The sequence below is a fragment of the Cariama cristata genome, unplaced genomic scaffold (genome assembly GCF_000690535.1).
Source record: "Cariama cristata isolate BGI_N322 unplaced genomic scaffold, ASM69053v1 scaffold4822, whole genome shotgun sequence".
NCBI classification, from domain to species: domain Eukaryota; kingdom Metazoa; phylum Chordata; class Aves; order Cariamiformes; family Cariamidae; genus Cariama; species Cariama cristata.
The window spans coordinates 1-21,884 of NW_009601948.1; the positions used below are offsets into that span (position 1 = coordinate 1).

The window sequence follows — 21,884 nt, forward strand, 5'->3', positions numbered from 1 at the left end:
TACCATGTCTGGCAAACAGAGGCGAGGGAGAACAACCTTACACCTTTTGTTGAGGAATGAGAATATTTGGGGATTTCCTGCAGTATAATAGCTTAAAAGAAAAAACAGTCATTGCAGTCTGTTCAAAAGAGCGTATGGCACAACTGCAAAATCACCTTCTGTGCTCATTTAGATGAAGGTCAGAAAAAAAAACCCAGTAACACACACAGAACTTAAAATGTAAAGTAACCGCATCTTAATAAGAACTGCCTCTCAGATGAATAGATTCTACCTTTTAGGGTTTTATTTTAAGCTAATATTACAATGGTTAAACTATATTTAAGTTGAAGTACTTTGAGACAGCCTAGAAATATTAGGGAAAAAAAGGACTAAAATTCAGTGGTACTAAGTTACATATTTTAAGAAAGAACTAGACATAAAACTAGTTCCAGTCTAATATCTTTTACTTTGTATGTAACTTGCACATACATTTAAACGTACTTTATCTTCAAAAATACAGAAATGCCTGTTTGGAAGACCCAGAATTTCACTCAGCTACTTAAAACATCCAATTTAATTTAATGCATGGCTAGCAATCTAGTAATTAAAGAGAAAGACAGTATTCACAGGGAACTTAGGGTATGATTGACACATAGTGTTTGACATCAGTATTTACAACTGATCGATACATCCACCACAATAAGGTCCTAGTGCTACAATGTTTCATCCATAAAACAACTACTGCATTATGGGTTTTCTACAGCTGTAGGTTTGTACCAAGCTTTAAGCTGTGTCTTTACCTTTTTACTAACCTGTAAGGCTATCTGGACGTGGAGGAACCATTCTCTCATATATATCATATTGCTGTCCATATTGTTCAATATCATGAATTGTTCTTTGCAGTGTTGTTCCCAAGTGCTGTGGAACTGCAGTCATGCCAGAACGCTTCGGGGAAGAAGATCCCAGCTGAGATTGGGACGGAGAAGCTACTCTGGTTTGTACATCACTAAGAGCAAGAGGAGAGCCAACTCTGACCGACGTTTGGTACTGGGAAGTCCCACCATTGGGATTTGCTGTCTGCCTGGATGTGACTGAGCCCATCCGCCGCACAGCCGTTGGGGAGGCAGGTCTCTGTGCAGCATATGGGGATGCCGCCCGCTGTACTGGTAGAGTAGTGGATGAGTACGCATGAGAAGTAAGGGATCTTTGCTCAGCAACTGATGGAGAACCATACCCGCTACCCAGAGATGCTCGGAGTGACCCCCTTGAAGGGGAAACACCTGTGCTGACCATGTAAGAGGGAGACTGTGCTCTGGATGGGACTGAACTGACACGTCTCATGACTCGATTGGTAGCGATATTTACTGAAGGCTGTTGAAAAACAAAAACGTTTCATTAGTTTTTATCATTTAGGCCACATAGTGGATATACTTTTCTCGCATAAGAGAGAAGTCAACAAGAAGTGCACACAATTTAACAATATATAAAAGCAGCTGAGGAGTAGCTTTTTTACCGTAAATCTAATTCCTTCAAGTTTTCCTATACCTTTTTTCCTAATCAGTATTTCTTAATATATAAAATGGCAGTTTAACATTAAAAAAACATCAATTCCTCATTCTTTTTTGGCTTTCTATGTTAATATGTACCTATGCTTTCTTTCCTCACTACTCTACCACTTTGGAAATTCAGGAACAGTAATGCAAAGAGCTCTAATATGAACTAATAAAGTTTTGTCAATTACTGTCTTACTGTCATTCTGACTAATGAAAAAGGAGAGGGAAAAAAAGCCAGAAACAGTAGAAGGTAAAGGAACACAAATACCATCTTCCTTTAAGCACTGTGTTTACACACAGGCTAAATTCTAGGTGGTTTTCCCCAATATCATAACTGAATTTTAAGTGACACTTTTCTTGGTATTAGCAGCGTACTCTGCAGTCAGGAGTCCTCAGAAGTTTTACTTAATTTCAGTTGCAGTGAATGAACCAGATCACATGCAAGCTGATTTCAGCAAACAAGTCTATGTCTGCTGCAAGCCATTTCTGTTTTTTAACCGGTAAACATTTTAATAAAAGTGTAATTAAGAAACATTAATTCCAGTCTACACAAAGGTAGGTCCAGTTATACAATTATTGTCTTTAAAACTGTGTCACAGACAGTGTACACACAGTGATCAAGTGTACTATTTTGAGCATACCTGGACCGATGTCTGCCCTTCAGCTCGCGAGCTTCTCACCAAATGGTTATTAGTGGTTCCAATAAGGGAATGCTGCTGTCTGTTTTCCGATTTGCTCAAGTTTTGGCTGTTATGGAAACTGCTCACTTCTTGGTAACCACTGTCAGAATAAGAATTCATTTGTGTTGAACTTCTTGAGTTACCGACAGACCCTGTAGATATGAAGTCAGTATAAGAATAAAAGCATCCAACAATTTCACAAAAATAAAATATTGTATAACTTTGTTATTTGTTGCATTCATAACTGTATTATATTTTTATACAGTCAATACAGAAATATATTCTAATATTTAAAATGCACACAACAGACCCTCACTTTCATGGAGAGATGTCTGTTCTGGTGAGTAGAGGTTCCCTTGTTCTGGTTCCGAACTAATGTCATAGGCATTGGTATGAACACTCTCTGACACTTGGGGTTTGTTTACACTGGTGGTCGGAGGATCTGAAAGAATAAATTAATTAGATAAATCCACTGTTTGATATGTAAGTTTCCTGCAAACTCAATCGTAATAATTTTCTCACACCTACTAACGAAGAACTTCCAACATAAACAGAGTCTACTACTAGACAGGCATCATCTACCAAACTAAATGAAAATAACATTAATACTAGTGTCTGAGAATCTTGTTTCCTGCACTTTTGCTATAGTTTTGCAATTCTAGCTTTTCAAATGTATGTTCCAACCTATTTTAATGAACCATATAAATGATTATCTAGTAAGTATATTTTGCAGAGTAGAAACATTGTGCGACTGTGTTGCAGTGCACAGAGGATAGCTATCACTTGTCTTAAGGTCCTATAATCTAAAGAGCTTTGTACGTAAAAGGCTGAGCTGAATTTCATCCCTGTTTGTGTACCATCAACAGAAGCTGCTGCACATTTTATAGATTTTTTTACTTCATATACTACTATCCAAATGTTTACTTTTTAACAACTCTTAAGCTAACTTCAGTTCTAAGAATATTAGCTGAACCTTACAAACGGCAAAGGAAAGAGTCATCATATATAATAGAAAGTAAAGGAGACATCACAACACTGCTATGAAGAAAGGAAAAAATTAAACATAGTCTGGAAAAAATGGACAAAGATGAGGACACAAAGCAACAAGAAAAACTGAATCAAAATTATTTTGACAGAAATATTAAGCACTCAATTGCCATCATATCACATTCATTGATGAAGAGCAGGCGTCAGAAATGCAGAATCACATAATCATAGAATCGCTTAGGTTGGAAAAGATCTTTAAGATCATTGAGTCCAACCGTTAACCTAGCACTGTCAAGTCTACCACTAAACCCTGTCCCTAAGCACCACACCTACACGTCTTTTAAATACCTCCAGGGATGGTGATTCAACCGCTTCCCTGGGCAGCCTCTTCCAGTGCCTGACAACCCTTTCAGTGAAGAAATTTTTCCTAATACCCAATCTAAACCTCCCCCTGAGGAAGTTTAAAGGTAACACGAGATACGTAAATTCTTGCTGAAGAAATACAGGAATGAGCCTAGAGTGGGAACCAAAAGAAACATGCTAAGAAGCAACAGTCTAGTAAAAATTTCTGTGACTGCTTCATGTCACAAGTTGCAAGTTGTGGACATTGAAGCCTGCTAAGTGCTCTTTGAAAATGAACATAACAGCACGTTAGAGAAAGAGGCAAACTGTTAGGAGTTTGATGCTAGGCAGAAGATGGAGCAAAAGGCTGAAATAAATTCTATGCAATAGCTAACAAAAACTCTCTCAAACCGACAAAGAATACCCCAACATAAAATCTAGTGGTACTCATGGAAAAAATCCCATACAAAACACAAAACAAAAAAACCCTGACAGATGAGCTATTGGAAATTCCTTCTAACAGTTGTTATTACAGTATACTTCATAAGAGTGTTTGTACCTATCAAGCTGTAAAGAAACATTCAGATTTTTACCAATAGCTGTACACAAAATGCTGGTGTCTCACTATTCGCACAATCAGCCATAACGGAACATTCATACTAAAAATGTTAGTCATTAATTGCTATTATGATGAATGTTTGAACACTATTCAAATACCAGATTAAGGGAAAAAAAAAAATAATCAATACATCTTAGAAATTACAGGCAGTCAGCACGGTTATTTATCAGCAGTACATTCTTAGGTCAAAATCATCCAGTAAAATTTGATGCTAATTAATTTACTATAATAGAAATATTATGACCAAATTTAATTAAGGCTTAATAAAAAGTGTCACTACACTTCCATTAATTTAACCATCACTATGCCTAGAAATGATACTGAGAAGCAACACTGAAATAACTCACTTCCACAGCTCCTGTAACACTAACTCGATAACTGATCATAACAGACATCAGCAGATATTACATATTCTTTAGAACAAAATACTTGAGGGGACTGGGACATTTAAATTATAATTATATTCAATTTAAATATTTTTATCTTCAATCTTTTTTGTTTAAGTAATAGAAGGCCCTGTTATTTTAGTTAGTTGATGTTACATGATACTAAATCAATGTCAAACTGACAAATAATCAATTTGGGGAGAAACACATAGGAAGAATAAAGTTCAATTGTGCAGTGCCGTACAGATGTTCCTAAGACAGAGGTCTGAACCAAAACCTCGCTTCCATCACACATTTGCCACCAAGCAAATGCTTTCACAAAGCTAAAAAATAAAGATTGTTTAGGCTCTCTAACAAAGGCAAGAATGCACAATAAAATGAATTGTTGTCTTTCTATCTCTGTCTGCTACTATAAATCATGAGGAGAGTGCCCTGAATAAAATAATAGCCTTTTTATAAATGGCTGCTGAGCTAATATTCTATTTATAAGCATCTGCAAAACAACATTATTTTATATTTCTGTTAAAAATTCTGTATAATTCTACCAATACATAAAGCAATTACAGCTACGGTCACATCACACCATCTACTGATGGTTTTTTGATATAAACTACTATCTGCAGTCAGGAAAAAAATGGTGATTTAAGGGAGTGTTTTCATTCATCTTTAACTTCAGTATTGTTTAGATTGCAGTTAGTAAAGCAACATGTACTGACACTTCTTCAAAACAAAGCTCAAGAGTGAATCTTTAAGTAAAATCTACAGTCATGCTACAATCACAACATAAATGTAAACATTAAATGAAACGTACATCAGAAAATTCTAAGCAAAAAATATATTTTTTTAATCATGCCCACTTCTGAGCAATTACTCCAGAAAAGCCTTATTTTAGATACATAGAGATGTGAGAAACATACATCTAGATTTATATTAATGCATACAGCATTTAAATAGAAATAATATTTTTTTGCCATAGGTTAAATGACTTCTTAGCAGGGATGTGCACAGGAGATTTCTAAAGAAAAGAAACACACAAATGGTAGGAGAGAATTAAAGGAAAAAATAAAAATATGAGTTGGGTAGATGAAAGAAAGAGAGGAACTAACAGAAAGGCAAGGAGAAAAACAAACAATAGATCAAGAAGAAGTTATAGGAAAAACTGAGGAGGAAATAAAGAAATGGAATGCAATTGGATGAGATAAATCAGTAAAACAATAACCAAGATCTGTCAGAAGGTATCTTTACTAGTTGTGAACTGCAACTGGAACATTACAGAACCAGGGGAAATAATGTGATTTTTTTTTTAAAAAAAAAGTCACCACAAAACCAGAAAAAGATAAGTTTTACATTGAAAGCATTGAAAGCGTAATTAAAACTAACTTCTCAGTTACTTGAAAAAACAAATTTGACTTCTGTTTAAAAATACTGCTAAAAGAATACCTGAAAAGCACCACCATGACTAGCAAAATTTAAATGCCAAGACAAGTAGGCTGTTGAGAATATTAGATTTAAAAGGAAAAAAATTAATGTGTGCCTCACCTCAGCTGGCAACTGAAACCATGTAAATACAATTATACGGAAGTTTAAGAGCTTAGTCTCTAAATAAAACAAAAAACAGGAAGGGGAAGGGAAAGTAGATAGTTTGAGAGACTTATTTACCTAAAATAGTCACAATTATCACAATTATGAATGTGCTTGCGTGAACAAGCAGACAACTACAATGTGCTATTCTTTGTGCAGCAGCAACTGGATAGCTCTTAAAACTGCATGCATCCTTATATAGAGATACAGTATTAGCACTGTGCAGAGCTTGGTTAATAAAACTTCTAACAAGCTACCTAAAATGCTAATTGCATTTTGATTACATTAGACCAATTGTGCTTAATATGACATTCTGTCAAGAGTACATAATTAGAGAAACATGATCCAGTGCAAAAAGCAATTCGCAGAGACTCAAGGTTCCATTTCTGGTCCTGCTGTGTGGTTTTGACACGTTGACTTCTGCACATACACTTCATCACTCTGAAGAGACATGCACTGTTCAGAAGACTGACTCTTCAATATTAAATATTTTAACTTATGCAAAAAACCTAACTAGTTAAATGCTCTGATCTGTGAAGGACAGATGGGATTATTTCAAGAGACACTTGAATGTCACTTTTAAGATACAGTCCTATCCATTCCACCTAGTGTACTTCAAGAGTAGACGTAGAAGCACCACAAGACAAATATTTATTGTTTTGGAAAGAAAGTTTAAGCTATCCTGAGATACAAAAATAGAAAAAGCTCTCAGAATAATCTTCACTTATTGGAGATTTTCTCAGTTAATTAAGGATATCTGTAAAAAGAAAATCAGTTTTCAAGCTTAAAACATATAGTATTTTTTCATGATCCTTACTTGCTAAAGGGAAAACTCAAAAGTATTTTTTAATTAATTGCAAAGGAGACCCAATACACAAGACTTTTGTTACAGTCACATCTCACACAAAAATACAAAGGCACAAAAAGCTGCAAGAGAAGTATCTGCAACTACCTCTAAGCCAAAACAACCTTGTACAATAACAGAGGAACACACAAGTCTCTTCACGTGCGAGAAAGAGGATATTAGTGTTATACTTTTTCTAAAGTATTTAAAAAAGATATGTAGCATTGCTGCTAATGTTCAGTTCACTTCAAAACAAGCAATGAATGCCAAGAAAATAAAGTTTTTGGGGCTTAAAGCAAAATGTACACATAAAAGATAATACCTGACGATCTCCAAGGAAATGACTTCTCAGTAGAGCTGCAGAAAGAAAAAAAAATTATCACAAAAATGAACTATGTGGCTAGTTTGGATTTATTTTTTTAACCAAAATTGTATGAAACACCCCAGCAGACAGAAGTTTCAATAGCCCATGTAAATAACACTCTGCAGCACTTTATTATTCAGCACAGTATTATTCAGTGAGAATGTCCTGTAAATTACTGTATGTCAAATTATCAAGCAGAGTCACCTATCTGCAACAGGGCAGGTAAGAGCATGATTTATGATGTGCAGTTCCTATTTAAGTTGTTATCACAAAAATGAAATAGTATACAGCAAGCATTCACAATCATATGTCTATGATTAGCAGTAAACAAAGCACTTCAAAGACAGTAGCATTCGCTGCTCGTGGTAGGGTCTAGCAAAGGACGTTTGGAAATCACAATTCTAAAGTATTTTGCTTCCACATGTAAAGCAATTTGAAAAAAATGAACGGAAACAGACCTACAATTTTTTACTGTTATTTCATTTTCCAGTTTTCCAGAGAGAATTCTGATCCTTTGCATATTATGAAAGACAAACCATTTGACATACCAAAACATGTACACCTCTAAGGGTAAACAGATTTTACATTGTCAAGGTTACGGAGATGCCTTAAGAAACAACTATTTCACAAGATCAAGCAGGTGTTTAATATCAGTGTAAACTCCTACTTCTCTTGTATTTTTCCAATAACTATTTATATATCAAACTATCTTAACCATTTTGTTTCTTCTACAAAACAACATTCTTTCACGTGCTGATAATTGCACTGATACATGACAACCTTTGCAGACAAATGCAAAATTCATCCATGTATTATTAAAATAGATATATTTTTCCATTGTAGAGTATTTCCTCACTCTACATATGAACTATCAAACTTTGATTATTAAATCATTTTTGCAATTATCATAAGCTGCTATTTTCCAAACAAAAAGCTATTTAAAGGAAAAATAGGCAAGTCCATCAGATTTTGTGATGTCTAAACATCAGCATGAAACTGTGATTTTGGGTAAGATGTACCTATTTCTAAATTAGCATTATTTATTTCACTTCTTTCTACCACAGCTACCAATCACAAAAAATTTTAGCACAGCAACATGAACACCACTAGATACTTATTTTCTAAAATAAAACCAATCATTTGGGAGTCTTTTTTAGAAACAAAGTATTTGTGTATAAAAGTGCTAAACTTGCATACAAGCACAAACTAAACTACAATTACAATGAAATTTAAAGAAAAAAGAGAATTTGAATGCAGGCTTCGAGTGTCTGAAAGCCAACTTCATATCTAGGTAGTAACAGAATTTTTACTATGTATTGGCTATTCTTTCTCTCAGTCTGCAATTCCAGTCTTTTGGGGTGCTACATTAATTTTTTCTTTAGAATGTACATCAAGTGGACCAGTTAAATAGACTGAAACTTGGTGTATAGAATTACAAGTGAAGAGCTGAACTCCAGACAGACTTTCCAGCCTCATCTGCCTTCAGAAGTTTGTATTTTACTGTATTTCTGAGATGCTTGTGGAGAGAAGGGTGCTCAACCACAGACTTCCATCAAATTCAGATGCACGCCTAAACTTTCACTGATATTTTCTCTTTCCTGAAGGACCATCTTGTCCAAGTCCAGAAGCACAATTATCTTAACTTTAGACAAAGACAAAATCAGTGGTATTGGAACACATGTCCAATGTCAGAAACACTAAGTACATAAACAAAACCAAACTACATGCCCAAACAGGATAATTCAATTCAATGTCACCCTGTGGGTTTAACTAGGATTGTTTAAGACCTTACCCTACAACAACCAGCAGCTACCTTCCCCAAAACTCGGCTACTGCGATGATGCGAGTTCTGTCATTCCACCCGAGTGCAAAGTCAGGTGGATTAGTTTAAACTACCTTTAGTGGCATAGTTTAAATTGGGATTTAAACAAACCTGGATTTTGCATGACAGAACCTGCTAAGGCATATTAGGAAAGAAGGTCATAGCCTCCAGGTAACAGGAGGTAATAAATTGCTACAGATGGTTATTTCTTAAGCTATTACAACTTTCCCTGCAGAAGAACAGACGAAGTGAACGTGGTACACAAGTTAGACAGCTCTGTGAAAAACCAAAATTACCTAGAGACACCTGGAACTCTGCAGCAAAGGAACTGGACTACCATCACCTGGCTATTCCAGAGCAGTAAGCAGCGCCAAGACCACTAAACTTCAACTTTTGCACAGCCTTGGGTTGAAGTTCATTTAATTTAAATAAAAAGTTTAAAATATTTCTAGTACCCTACCACTGAATCTAACTAGTGTGTTACCTCCAGAATGTTTCGTTGGCATATCTTGGGGATTGTAACTACATGCTGCAATAAATTCTGTGCAACTTTACTGGTTTTTTGCTGGCAAACTGAATCTTGTAACTATTTTGATGAAACCTTTAAAAATATTTCTATTCTTAAAAATTCATGAGGAAGTCTGTACCAAAACTGGCATTGAATTCAAAAGAATTTCTATAAAATTGAATGAATTTTAATTATTGAAAGCTGAGTTCTGAATGTTAGTTAATCTACATGAATTCTTTACAGAGTATATATTCTTTACTCTTCACCAAGCAAACTTGGATATAATGGCTTCTTTAATCAATTACTGTTAGCCTATTCATTAATACTTTGCTCCACTGATATGAAGAAATATGAAGACTATTTGACAGATACTGTGAACACTAGCCTCAGAATTCTCATGCTATCTGAACATCAAGTTTTACACTCTTCACCTTTTACTTTACTCCCCAGAGTTTCTGGAAACTCAATTCCTTATAATGAGATGACACCATTCTGTGGTGCTAGCAAAGGTAAAAAGGGCCAAGCATACAGAAATGCTTTACTCTTACATACACAAGATAATAAAAAAGCCCAAGCGTATCTCTACCCAGCACATCTGGCTAATTGAACTTTCTTTACATGTACAGGACTTACGAACAATGAAGGTTGTTGCGACTATGGGTTGTAAATAGAAAGCTACTTCACAAACAATTAAACTGGTTAAGAATTTAACATGATTCTTACTAAATTATTTTTGCAGAAGTCCAGCATCTACCACCTCCTGACCTCATCATCCAATTTTGTCACCTTACAGATGAAATGTTTGGAAGTTACCAAATCTTTCAGCTTTGACAAGTAAGTCTAATGCATTTTATTCCACTGTTTAAAAAACAGTGTGGTCAAATACTGAGAAGCTGTTGCCATTCACTACTCATTATGCTGTCTTCTCCTGATATTAACATGTAATATATCTAAAGAGAGTCAGTATGTGGTGCACTGCACGTCTAAAAATACTTGATTTTAGCCCACTATTATCTTTGAAAAAGAATCAGGTTAGTAGGGTAGGCATGCAGAAATTGTATTTTTCTTTCAGAACAGATTGGTATGGCATATATAGTTTTCAATTAAAGAAGTTAGAGATAAATATTATTACAGCATAGCAGCTATTTTTAAATGCTATGGAAGGAAAGCATAGACAAAATATCACACATACGGTCATGTACATGAAAATAATTTTCTCTTCCCTTTTCAGTCTACTTTGCAAGAGCACAAAGAATAAGTGAAATAAAAACATAACACTAAATGCATATAAAACACATACACCAAAACACTAATTTTTTAGCCAATCACACAAATATTTGGTAACTGAAGATGGAGCATGCATACAAACTCTGCTGAGATCAATCTATCAGCTTTTTTTTATCTTTTGCATTTTTTTCTTCTCATGTCTATTTCCTAAGTATCTGGATTTTTCTGTTTGTTTGTTTTGGGGTTGTGTTTTGTTGGGTAGTGGGGTTTTTTGGGGTTTAGTGGTTTGGGTTTTGTTTCATCCCTTTCTCAATTTCACACCTTTTCTTTGCCATCTTACAGCTTTAGTTCAAAATTGATGTCTTAAGACACAAAATCGAACCAGTTAATAATAATCTGATAAATGGTAAAGGTTTTGTAGGAAGTCATTTAGAGGCAAAACATACTAAGTATCACTAGTACTACTTTACATTCTTCAAGTGATAGCTTTCAAATAAACAATTTCCAGCTTTGGATTTCCAAGTCAGAAAAGGAGGTCAACATTCGTCTCAGTTCAATGGGTATGACAGCTCAAGGGCTTGGCCACACTTCAAAGGCAGAACTGCCGGTCGAGGTCACAGCCAGGTCTCTGACAGCACCTGTGTATGGAGTAGCAAGGCTACAGGAACAATACTGAAATTTAAGAAAATTGAAGATATCTAATTTTTGTTAAGATGCCTTAAGCAGCATGCTATTTTTAAAAAACTGTGTAAACACAACTATGATCTTCAGTTTCTAGACTGGACAGTAAACTTAAATTCTTGGTGCTACATACATCTTTTGAAGGTATTATATGACATGAAACAGTTTAAGCCTATGATCTTAGCAAGTATTCCATAAGATGAAATGTATTTCTAATTTAAACAACACTGCATGAGAGAAAAGTAGTGATTTCCATTCCCTATCTTAACTGCTTGAATATGCTGCTGTCGTCATCAAAAAAAGTCAACAGCTGAAAAACTTAAGTTTTATTTATTAAATATTTCTAAAATTGTGAAAAGCTGTGAAAAGCTAAATACATAACTGTTGAAAAATGTATGTACTTCACATGTATCTCTTTAGTATTTTAGTTTACTGCTTGGCTAAGCTTTCATCACTGGAATACATCTGTTCTGTCAGGCAGCCAGTAGCAAATGGTTTATTCACAGGGATTCATGCTTGCTACTTACGCAGAGCTGCCAGTAAAAACTTAAGGGCCTGTTAAGACTCAACGTATTGTTTTACTTGTCCTTTATCTTCCATTTAAAATATCTACATCAAGAACATGTTTACAATTATATGCAGTATGAAGACTTAAAGTTTTGTGTAACTGTAAATTCTTGGTACAGGGAGATTTTTCTAATAAAATAGCATGTATTAAACTCCATAAACTTGTAATACACATTAGAAGCAACTGGCAACCATCAAAATCAGTTTAACAAGATTTCAAACTTTTGCTTTTCTTGTTGATACATGTTAGCAGAAGTTTCCACAAATATTTTAACTAAACAAGTTAATTTTCCAGTCTTCAACTTTTTTAATAGCCATCTTCTTGATTTCACTAATGCACCCAATTCCTGTACCGACTCTGCTAGACACTGTGCAAAGTACCATAGCCATCTTATGTCCCACATACAAAAATTCAACAGCTCTGCCACCAAGAGCAAGTGGTCCTACGACTCGCTAGATGTTTTCATCTGACACAGGCAAGCACTAATGCTCTGGGTATGAATTTAGAAAGCTGTATCTGGAGTATTATACCCAAATGTGGTCACTCATACTGAAGGATGCTATTTCAGTTTGAAACCCAAGGTTAAGGAGCAATTGAGACTCCCAAGCCCCCACAGCCACCAGCCATGCAGAACAGCTGCGCATGGGGAAGATCAGCCCTAGGGACAGCAGAACATGGCTACCACCCTACAGTCCTGTGCCGCCTGACACCATGCAATCAGCACTGTGACAGTAGTAACACCACATCGTCCATCACCAACCTCTTCCTACTGGCACCACAAAACAGTAATTCAAAATGCAGGTCTCCGGCATGTTTGACTATCTTCGGGAAGAACTAACAGTCCTTCAAGTATTCTTTTAGTTAAACGATGCACCACAGTAATAACCGCAACACTCACTGCCCTTTCAGTACTTCAGGCATTTTCAGAGGGCGACAGGTTAACATGTGCCACCCAATCTGTCACAACTGTCCACTAGAGACTTTAGATCATCTTAACGAGCAGCTACCGTAATTCAGCTGACAGTCACTTACTGCATCTCAACCTGTAGTGTGCAGTACATGTACATTTACACTAAAAATCAAAATCCTATTTTGTAGCCCAGTCTACCATTGGGTAAGATAATAAGTATTTACATATGCAGCTGAAGTGAATATTAAATCATCACTCTTCAATCCATCACCAGAGTAACTCATCAGTAAGCTACAATTTGTTTTTTCGTATTTGAACATCAGCAAACTGCATAAAACCCCCAAAATTCCTCAGTTCTACTGGCATTGAAAAGCTTTCACGGAATTTCAGAAAGGTTTACAGTCTGGGTAAACAGAAAACAAAAATATGAATACTGGAGCTATAACAAGAAACTTCACAAGTTTCATTCATTTTTGATGTAGACATGCAAAAAATAAGCATTTCTAAATTTCTGTGGACTCAAGACAAATGGTAGCACACCCTGTAATTTTAAATGAACAGTTGATGCTGGTTGAGTGCCACAGCTGGTGCCAAAGGAAAGATAGAGACTTGGAAAGAAATCTTCTGTATCTCCAGATAAATGCTTTTGATCACCCACTCACTAAGCTGAACATCTTAAATAGCCTTATCAAATGATGGATTGACCGGAAATACAGTGACTCTTTAGGTCCTAAAAGTTAGAGTAGGGGACCCTATAATGCTTCCTAAAGTCGTTTGGTAAAACTACAACCTAGAAAATATGTAACATATATTGCATACACATCAAAGGTTGTATGTCCATCATAACCACTGATAAAACTACTTACAAGCATGATCCTTACTATATTTACATTCCCAGGACTGCCTGAAGACCTGAAGTAAGCAAGTAAGAAACTGTAAAAACCAGAAGGAAACACATCAATGGAAACCTGTTTAACATGTAGGTACAGTCAAAAAAGCAAATCTGAATTAAGTTGTGAAGAAAACATGAAAAAAATCCTGAAAATTTGCTGATGTTACATAGACCAATGGTTCTGTTTTGTTTTCCCCTCCTACTAGGGAATTAGTAGAAAAGAAAGATACGACAAAATAAGTTAATTTCCTAAGACAATTATGAAGTAAGGTCATTTCAAAGTTCAATCAAATAGTAAAGACAGAGGAAGAGACACTCAGTGAGACCATTTTAAAAAACAACAAACCTATCACAGTCCATTGTCAAGTTCTGAAATTAAGGTCACAAGATATCGTTACACTCTAAAACATAATAAAACAGAAACCAAATCTTTATATGCAACACTTTGTAATACAGAGAATAGAAACTCTGCAGCTAGATTAAAGATGATTTATAATACACTAGTAAGAACAATAACACCTAAAATAATCACAGCATGGTACAATTTCTCACAAAAGGAGAGTCTTTCATTCTGCAACGGAGATGGGTACTTCCTCTGAATGGTTAGCATCAGCAACTGTCAGTTGACTTGATGACCAGTCATTTTATCTAACATGGCAAGTAGCTCCTAGCTAGCTATTAATGACGAAATCGATCAGCGTTTCTTCTAAATTCTCAGGATAAATGGACTCCTAGTATCTGTGCCCAAAATATTCTTCCAACAGCTCTGTGATGATCAACTGGGAGAGCGTGATTCAAAATTATTCATTACTTAGCTAAATTCTGTCAAATACATTTAAGCCCTGCTTTTGTTGTACGCTGAAGCTCTGCAAAGAAAAACTTAAGTATATCTTTTCTTACTTGCTTTTAAATTTAATGCAGCCCTTTAATTGGTTTGTTTTCAAGTTTCAGTCAGTGTAACATTAGTGTAAATAAATAAAAAGTAGTCTAAATTACTGTGATTCCTTCCCTCTTCCCACCCCGAAAGCACTAGCTGATTCTAAAGGTAATTTTTATGGAGCTTATAATTTGCCATAAAAGTTTGGTGACATCATATCTTGCAATATACGCAATTTCAAATCCACCTTTTGGAAACACTGAAATATTTGATACACCATATGAACAAAATTAAACTAGCTTCTGTAAGGATAATTACACCCAGACCAGCTCACTGTGAACAGTCTTGTCAGGATAAACCTGCTGCTGCATGCCATGGAATGCCCCAAGCCTGGGGGCGGCGCAGAGTTTGGAAGTGTCTTGTATGTTACTGCTCCTCAAGTGGAACAAAAGTTACACAGCTTAACACCACGGCGTGCTGGCTTTCAAGCAAAACTACTTGCTCTGTTTACACTCTTTATAAGCGCTCTCCTATTTCATGAGAGAAAGAAAGTGTGACCATGAAATGCAATACATGTTCATCTCACAGAAACTTTACAGTGTTCAATCACAGAGCGCAATATTTTACTGAATCACTTTGGAACATTTTCTACTGCTACCGAAAGCTCACATTGTATTTCAGCTGGCATTGGGAAAAGCAGAGAAAACAAAACCATCCTAGTAGCTATGAAATACATTTAATTTTACAAAACTCAGAAGACTTCAAGTAGGCACATTATCACTCAAACTGACCGTTCAGTACTTGAAGTGTTAATTTTTTTGTATTATTTACTGTACTGCCAAAAGGGCTTGCATTCTGATAAAGTCTAGCGTGCTGTTTACATACTTTTCTTCTGTTAAAGTGTTTGTGAGAAGCTGCTATTATGAGTACAGTATTTTACAATTAAATTAATAAGTATGAGGCTTTTGGTTCCCAACACCAATCAGTTTTCACGAGTTATATACAACAGACAATTCACGAAAAGGATCAGTCGACTGCAAGAGTCATACAGCCAACTCCCACCTGAGAGGTTTTATAAAGTGAGTCTGACTACTGACCCTTGATAGATATGGATATCTACCTGCAACAGCACATACTCCAACACATCTGGCAGTCCAGAACTGAATCCAACTGAATCAGTAACACTACTGACGGAAAGTTAGCAGCAAAGCTGTATCTGCTTGTGGGGAGGCTGAACAGCCCAGTGGCTTCTTCACAGAAACCTGTGCATGTTATAGCATGAGATGAAAGCAAGAAGATACAACTGAAACCTCTCATCATTTTTCCCAGTCTATCATCTCCGATCTTGCAGTGTATAACATGGGTAAAAATATTTAATACTTACATATAACACTAATCATGTATCATTTCAGACTCTTAAGAGGTTTGAAAGTGTACGTGGACGCCATAAAACATCTTAGAAGTGCTGAGCACAATACTCATTTATAAAAACAGTTATGAGAAGAAATAATTTTAACAAGCAAGTAATCTATAGGTGCACAAAAATAAAGCCATATTGGAACCCAAGGCTGCAGCTGATCTAGTGCTTCCTTCTCTACCCATTACGCTACAATTGCTTAAGGTCTACAGATCTGCTCTTGCTCTCATCTTTCACACTCCTCTCGAGAGCAAAACAGCCAACTACTCCCCTGTATTGCTTCCATTTACAATATAGTTGTAATACAGGTGGGCAACAGACAAACCTGAACTACAAGTACCTTCTCTTTGTTTTGCCTTGTTCATGTGTACAAAGCAACACATGCACTTCTTAAGGACCAGCAGTAATAGAATGAACCATGCCTCTGAAATGAGAGTCCTTCTCAGGCACACTCAAATAGGTGACAGTCTGATCACTGGTCCCTATCTCCAGGTGGCTTTATCCAGGTGTACATCTGCACAGCCTGCACTCCATACTGTGCTAGTGTTTGGGCTCACGGCCATGAAGACCAGCTGAGAAGCCACATGTACTAGCTGCAGAAGTTTAAGCTGGTTTAAGGTACTGATGTCGCATTTCCCCCTCCCCTCACCAGCTGTAACCACAGCTTCCCTTGGGCTGACACTTGTGCACTTGTGCAACTGGGTGATCAGCTGGCTCAGAGGGATGACCTGACTGACACATACAACAGCCCGAGGCCCAGGCTGCAACCACCGAGACAGACAGCCGTATGCTGCCACAAAAGCACCTCTGACTTCACGTCAGCATCTGTTCTGCAAAGCAGCACCACCTCCAGGACGATGCTGGCTCACAGGAATCCAGTTTAGAAGAGCGTAAAGCAGAGGCACTGCTACGACCACTGAGGTCAACAAAACCTTCAGTTGGACCTCTGAAATGAAACGCTCCCCAACGTTTTAACCACATGAAAGGAGATTAAAGCACTTTGAAACAAAGCACTACTGGTTCCCTCAGGGACAGAAACCTTGAACAAAGCATAAAAAGGTGTACGCATCTCATGCTTTAGTTTTGCTTGCCTTTTTTATGTCATTGTTTTATTTTTGTTTTTTATATAAGATTCTGTAGGACAGTTCTTACATCTGGCTAGGAAAAACATCATCTTGCTCTCTAAACGCTTAACTTCTCTGTGTTTTTGGGAGCAGGTTGTTGGCTGTCCACGACCAAGCTCTCAACACAGCAATCCATTTCCAAGACTTTTCTCCTTGCCCTCTTTCATGTTTATTTAATTTCTTGTCAGCCTTAGCAAAACATTTACATCACCTAGTTTGGGGAAACACAGGTACCTTTTTATGGAAATAAATTTTGCTGCTACACTTGTGTCTGCTGTGATACTGCTCTAGAAGATTGTTTTACCTTGATTCTTTCAACAACTTTTCGAACTACACTGCAAGCAACTGGTTGTGAAGAAATGAAAGCATCTAATTCAACTACAGATTTATTTTTTTTTCCTCCCCAGCTTCTCATACATCTCTTAAAAGGAATATCCACACTAAAGAATGAGTGAAAAAACTAACCAAGGAGCCACACATCTCAGAACGTATTGTCTAAACCAAGTTTTAATCTCATGTCCCTCAGCAAAAAAAGTAATGTAACATAGCATTCTCATCTATACAGGACCAGACTCAGCTGCGATAGGAAAATTTAGAAAAATAAGAACATCAGTCATCAGAATGCAGAGGTGTTGGTAAGACTCAAGAATATAATTAGGCTTTCATTTTAAATGTGCAAAATGTTTTATTAGTAACTATGTAAAATTTATGACCCGGAAAACAAGAGTTTGAAGAGTTTATCTAGGTTCACAAATGTACTTGTACCAAAGTATACATCAACTTATATGCTAGTATTTTCTCCCCCTAAACTTTCATAGTTTTTTTTTTTTTAGTACAAATAAAAAATCATTTAGCCATAAGGAAGCAACCAAAAGAAGAAATCACTCCATGATGCTATAAACTATGTTTTCCATCTTGGTAAATGATGGTATTTCATAGAAGTATAGAATCTTACTGTGTAGATACTGCGAATTATACATTATTTCAAAAACTACACAAAATTATTTGTGGGATAAGCTAACTCTGGTGTTCTTGGTAGGTAAAATTCTCTGGACTTGGGACGTAGAAAAACCTTTTCCTTTATATTACTCAGGCAAAATCACTGAAAATGGACATTCAAGACTGAATGAAAGGTGGTTGGAGGCATAAAACAACAGAAGATTTTTACTTATTCTTACATAGGAATTTAACTTTTTTAGCTTTCAGAACAAAATCTGAGCAACAGTTGGAGAAATACATGGATCTAGCAGGAAGACAGGCAAGCATGAAGGGTATAAAAGTCATCTTGTCCAAGGAATATTTCTCAGTATTTCAAAGTTTCTTAAACAAACGTTCTCATGCTAGCAATACTGTCAAATGACAACTCAGGTCAAGTAGTTTGATGTATAAAAACAACTGTGTGAGCTGGTATGTTGGATTTTTTTTATTTATTTTTAAATAATCACCTCCTGTTCTTAAGTTTTTGTAAGAACAACTTTCCATTTAATATGCAGAAATATTTAGTATGGCCACAGGAGGAAACATTTCAGAACGATATCCAAGTTTATTGCTCAAAGAATATAGAAACAAACAGTATTTAAGGCAAGAAATAATAATGTTCAGAGCATAATCTCTGTGTACATGCCAACATGAAGTTTGCTGTAATCCGAAATGCAGGTATAAATGTTTGGTAAGAGAACACATTGTTATCAAGGCTTTCAGATTCAAGAGTTACCCATCACTTAATATGCTTGAGATGAATGAGTGCCCAAACACATTCAGTTAAAAAGTTTGCTAAGGAATTAAAAAACAAGCAAACAAACCAGAATACTAGTTACAGCTGAGATATTACAAAATGCTTTGCTATAGTTATCGTCATTGTATATGAAATATATCAAGGTATGTTTCACGCTATTTAAATATGCTTACAATTAGAGCAAGGCGTTCCCTGAAAACAAATGCAACAAGAGAAAGTATTTCAGAAAAGCTGGATGAAACTAGACAGTTAATTCAGGAAAAAAAAAATCATAATTGTATTACTGCATTTAACCAGCACTTATTTTGATACAAATATGTATAAGTCTACTGTATTTCTCTTTGGATGAATCTTAAAAGTAAAATTTAACATATTTAAAGATAAATTGAAGCTTTACATACACTCTACTGAAAATGTAATCAATTATTATAGAAGCCTCTTTAAACTGTCCTGTAACTCTTCACAGTAAATCTGCCTTTTTTTTATATTTCAGATATTAACAGAAGGTGAACAGCTATCAGTGAAAATATATGTATGTAGGACATAACCACCACTAAAGAGCCCTTTAATTTATGGGACATATGAAAGTAAAGTCATCAGGACTTGTACCTTGTGCTGGCGATACTTGGTGATTCTGCTCCAAGCCTACATCTTTCTAGCTGATTAGCCACAATTTGCCTTTCCACTTCCAGTTCTCTGGTAAGTCTTTGAAATTGGAGCTCCTGAAATTTCAAAATAAAAAGAAAAGCATTCTTGATGTTAAAAAAATGGATGTGGATTAATTCTGAAACAAACGCTGTTTCATCACAATCATGTTTCTTGTTTTGACTCTTCCTTAGTGGAATAAGCTATTAGAAGATTAAAGTGGGAATTTAATGGTTCTTGAAATCAGTGATTCATGCAAATACTGATTTATCACCTGTTACAAAAGGAAAAACATGTTTAAGCATTTGTGGTTTTTCTTCCTTTTCATCTATAAACAAGGTAGACTGGAAAATACTGTATCCTAACCTTTCCAATTGCAAAACTTCAAATCCTAAGCTATGCTATGTTCTGACTTCTGTATTCAAGAACTTAAAATTTATTATTTCAAACTGCCTGAAGGTAGAGATGTGCTATTTCACCTTTCCTGATTTCAGCTTTTGTCACATTTCTTGGTCAAAGGTACCAAACTCAGCCTTTTGGAACATAATGTGCAGGGGAAGACATGGGAAACAAGCGCTGCACAGAATGTGTGTTATTAAAATCTGAAAACATTTTCTATAAACATGATACTCTGAAATCTATACTATGTCATCAAGGGATATTAGTGATGTTTTCATCCACAGTTAGCTTTTATTAACAATAGAAAAGGATTCTATCAAGTAATTGTCTTATTTTCCAACTGATATTCTACATCACCTGAAGTTTAAGTAAACTGTTTAATACTACTCAAAAAAATATGAACACCAATATTTAATAACCTCATGAAGCAAGTCTTAATTCAAGTCAAACACAGCAAAGAAGCATTCCTTTAATTTTAAAGTGCCAATTACTAATAAGAGGGGCTTTTTTGAATGTATATCATGTAATTGTATTATAGTATTTGCATGCCTTGCCATATTACAGAAGTCACTTTCACTGATTTTAGTTAATGCAAACTATTCTTTTACACCTTAGATCATACGGAATGAGGCTTACATACTTTCATTAACAGTTCCTACAAGAGCTGTCTGCTCCTTGCAGTTTCTAGACCTTTTCAGTAAGGTAAGGAGTGGTTCAGCCACGCACTCTATGGCTGTCAGGAACCTGCAAGTACCTCTGCCTCTCACCACTCCGGTCCTGGAGGGCTTCACAGCAGTGCAAGAGAGGTCAGAGTAACAGCGCAGTAAAAAGCTACTCTAAACCCTTGTTTAGAGTAAAAACCCTAAACCCCTGTTGTTACCTTGCAGAAGCAGGGATAAAGTTTTTTTCTACTGACAACACAGTGAGCTTACCTCCAAGAATCTCCAAACAGAAGGCTAATTAGCACTGATTTAATTAGGAAGCCAGCTGAGGGCTAAGTCAAACAGCAGCTGCCATACTGCCAAAATGACTCTGTATGTTAGATGACAAAAAAAGAAGCACTACTTCTGAAAGTCTCATTTGAGCTCCATACAACTGGCCTGTTAAAGATACGCCACACAAGCTACTGCCCCTCCCAGACAATATAAGGAATTGTAGACACTTGCAAACATTTCTCAGAGCTCCCTAACCAAACTGAATAAACACACCCTAATATTCCAAATATTGGAAACAAGGCAAAACTGTTTGCCTCCAGGACATGGAACTCACCCACTACTGCCAGAGGACACAAGCATCCACAGACCAAGACTGCATTTTTCTACTGTTGCTCTACTAAGATCAGTTCAATAGAATAGAATATTCTGTAGTTCCATTAAAAATAAACACACAAACCAGGGGAGCAGCAGGAGGGAGATGTTGTCCTCAACCTTCTATGAGGTTGGCACTTACTGTCAAGATTCAGCATTAGAAAAGCTTAGCACAGTCAATGCTCAGACATGAAAGAGCATTTTAGGACATAAGTCCTAAACTTGGATTTTAATAAAACCTGCTTTCAGATAGAATTCGAAAGCTAAATCCTTTTAATCCTGAGACCCAATACGAAAAGCCTCATGAATGTGATAACCTGCGGACCAGAGCAAATCTTATGGGACAGAAAGTACAGGTAATATCCGAAGGTTTGTACAACACATAACTGCATCCAGTAGCAGAGACCCGGTCGACACAGTCTGATACCAGCCAGGTC

At 36.1% G+C, this 21,884-nt stretch overlaps 1 protein-coding gene across 1 annotated transcript in view; it reads right to left on the bottom strand.

Moving 5' to 3' along the window:
- Positions 1-791: 791 nt before the first annotated feature.
- The window catches only part of LOC104169652 (plakophilin-4-like), a gene marked incomplete at its 3' end in the record, with an annotated part of 32,888 nt that continues 11,795 nt past the window's right edge, over positions 792-21,884 (bottom strand). Inside the window, exons 2-6 of the mRNA XM_009710629.1 lie at positions 19,706-19,818; positions 7,294-7,328; positions 2,529-2,654; positions 2,174-2,364; positions 792-1,350 (exon numbers count right to left, since the gene is read on the bottom strand). Coding sequence (XP_009708931.1) covers positions 792-1,350; positions 2,174-2,364; positions 2,529-2,654; positions 7,294-7,328; positions 19,706-19,818 — 1,024 coding nt within the window. The remainder of the gene's footprint in view (positions 1,351-2,173; positions 2,365-2,528; positions 2,655-7,293; positions 7,329-19,705; positions 19,819-21,884) is intronic.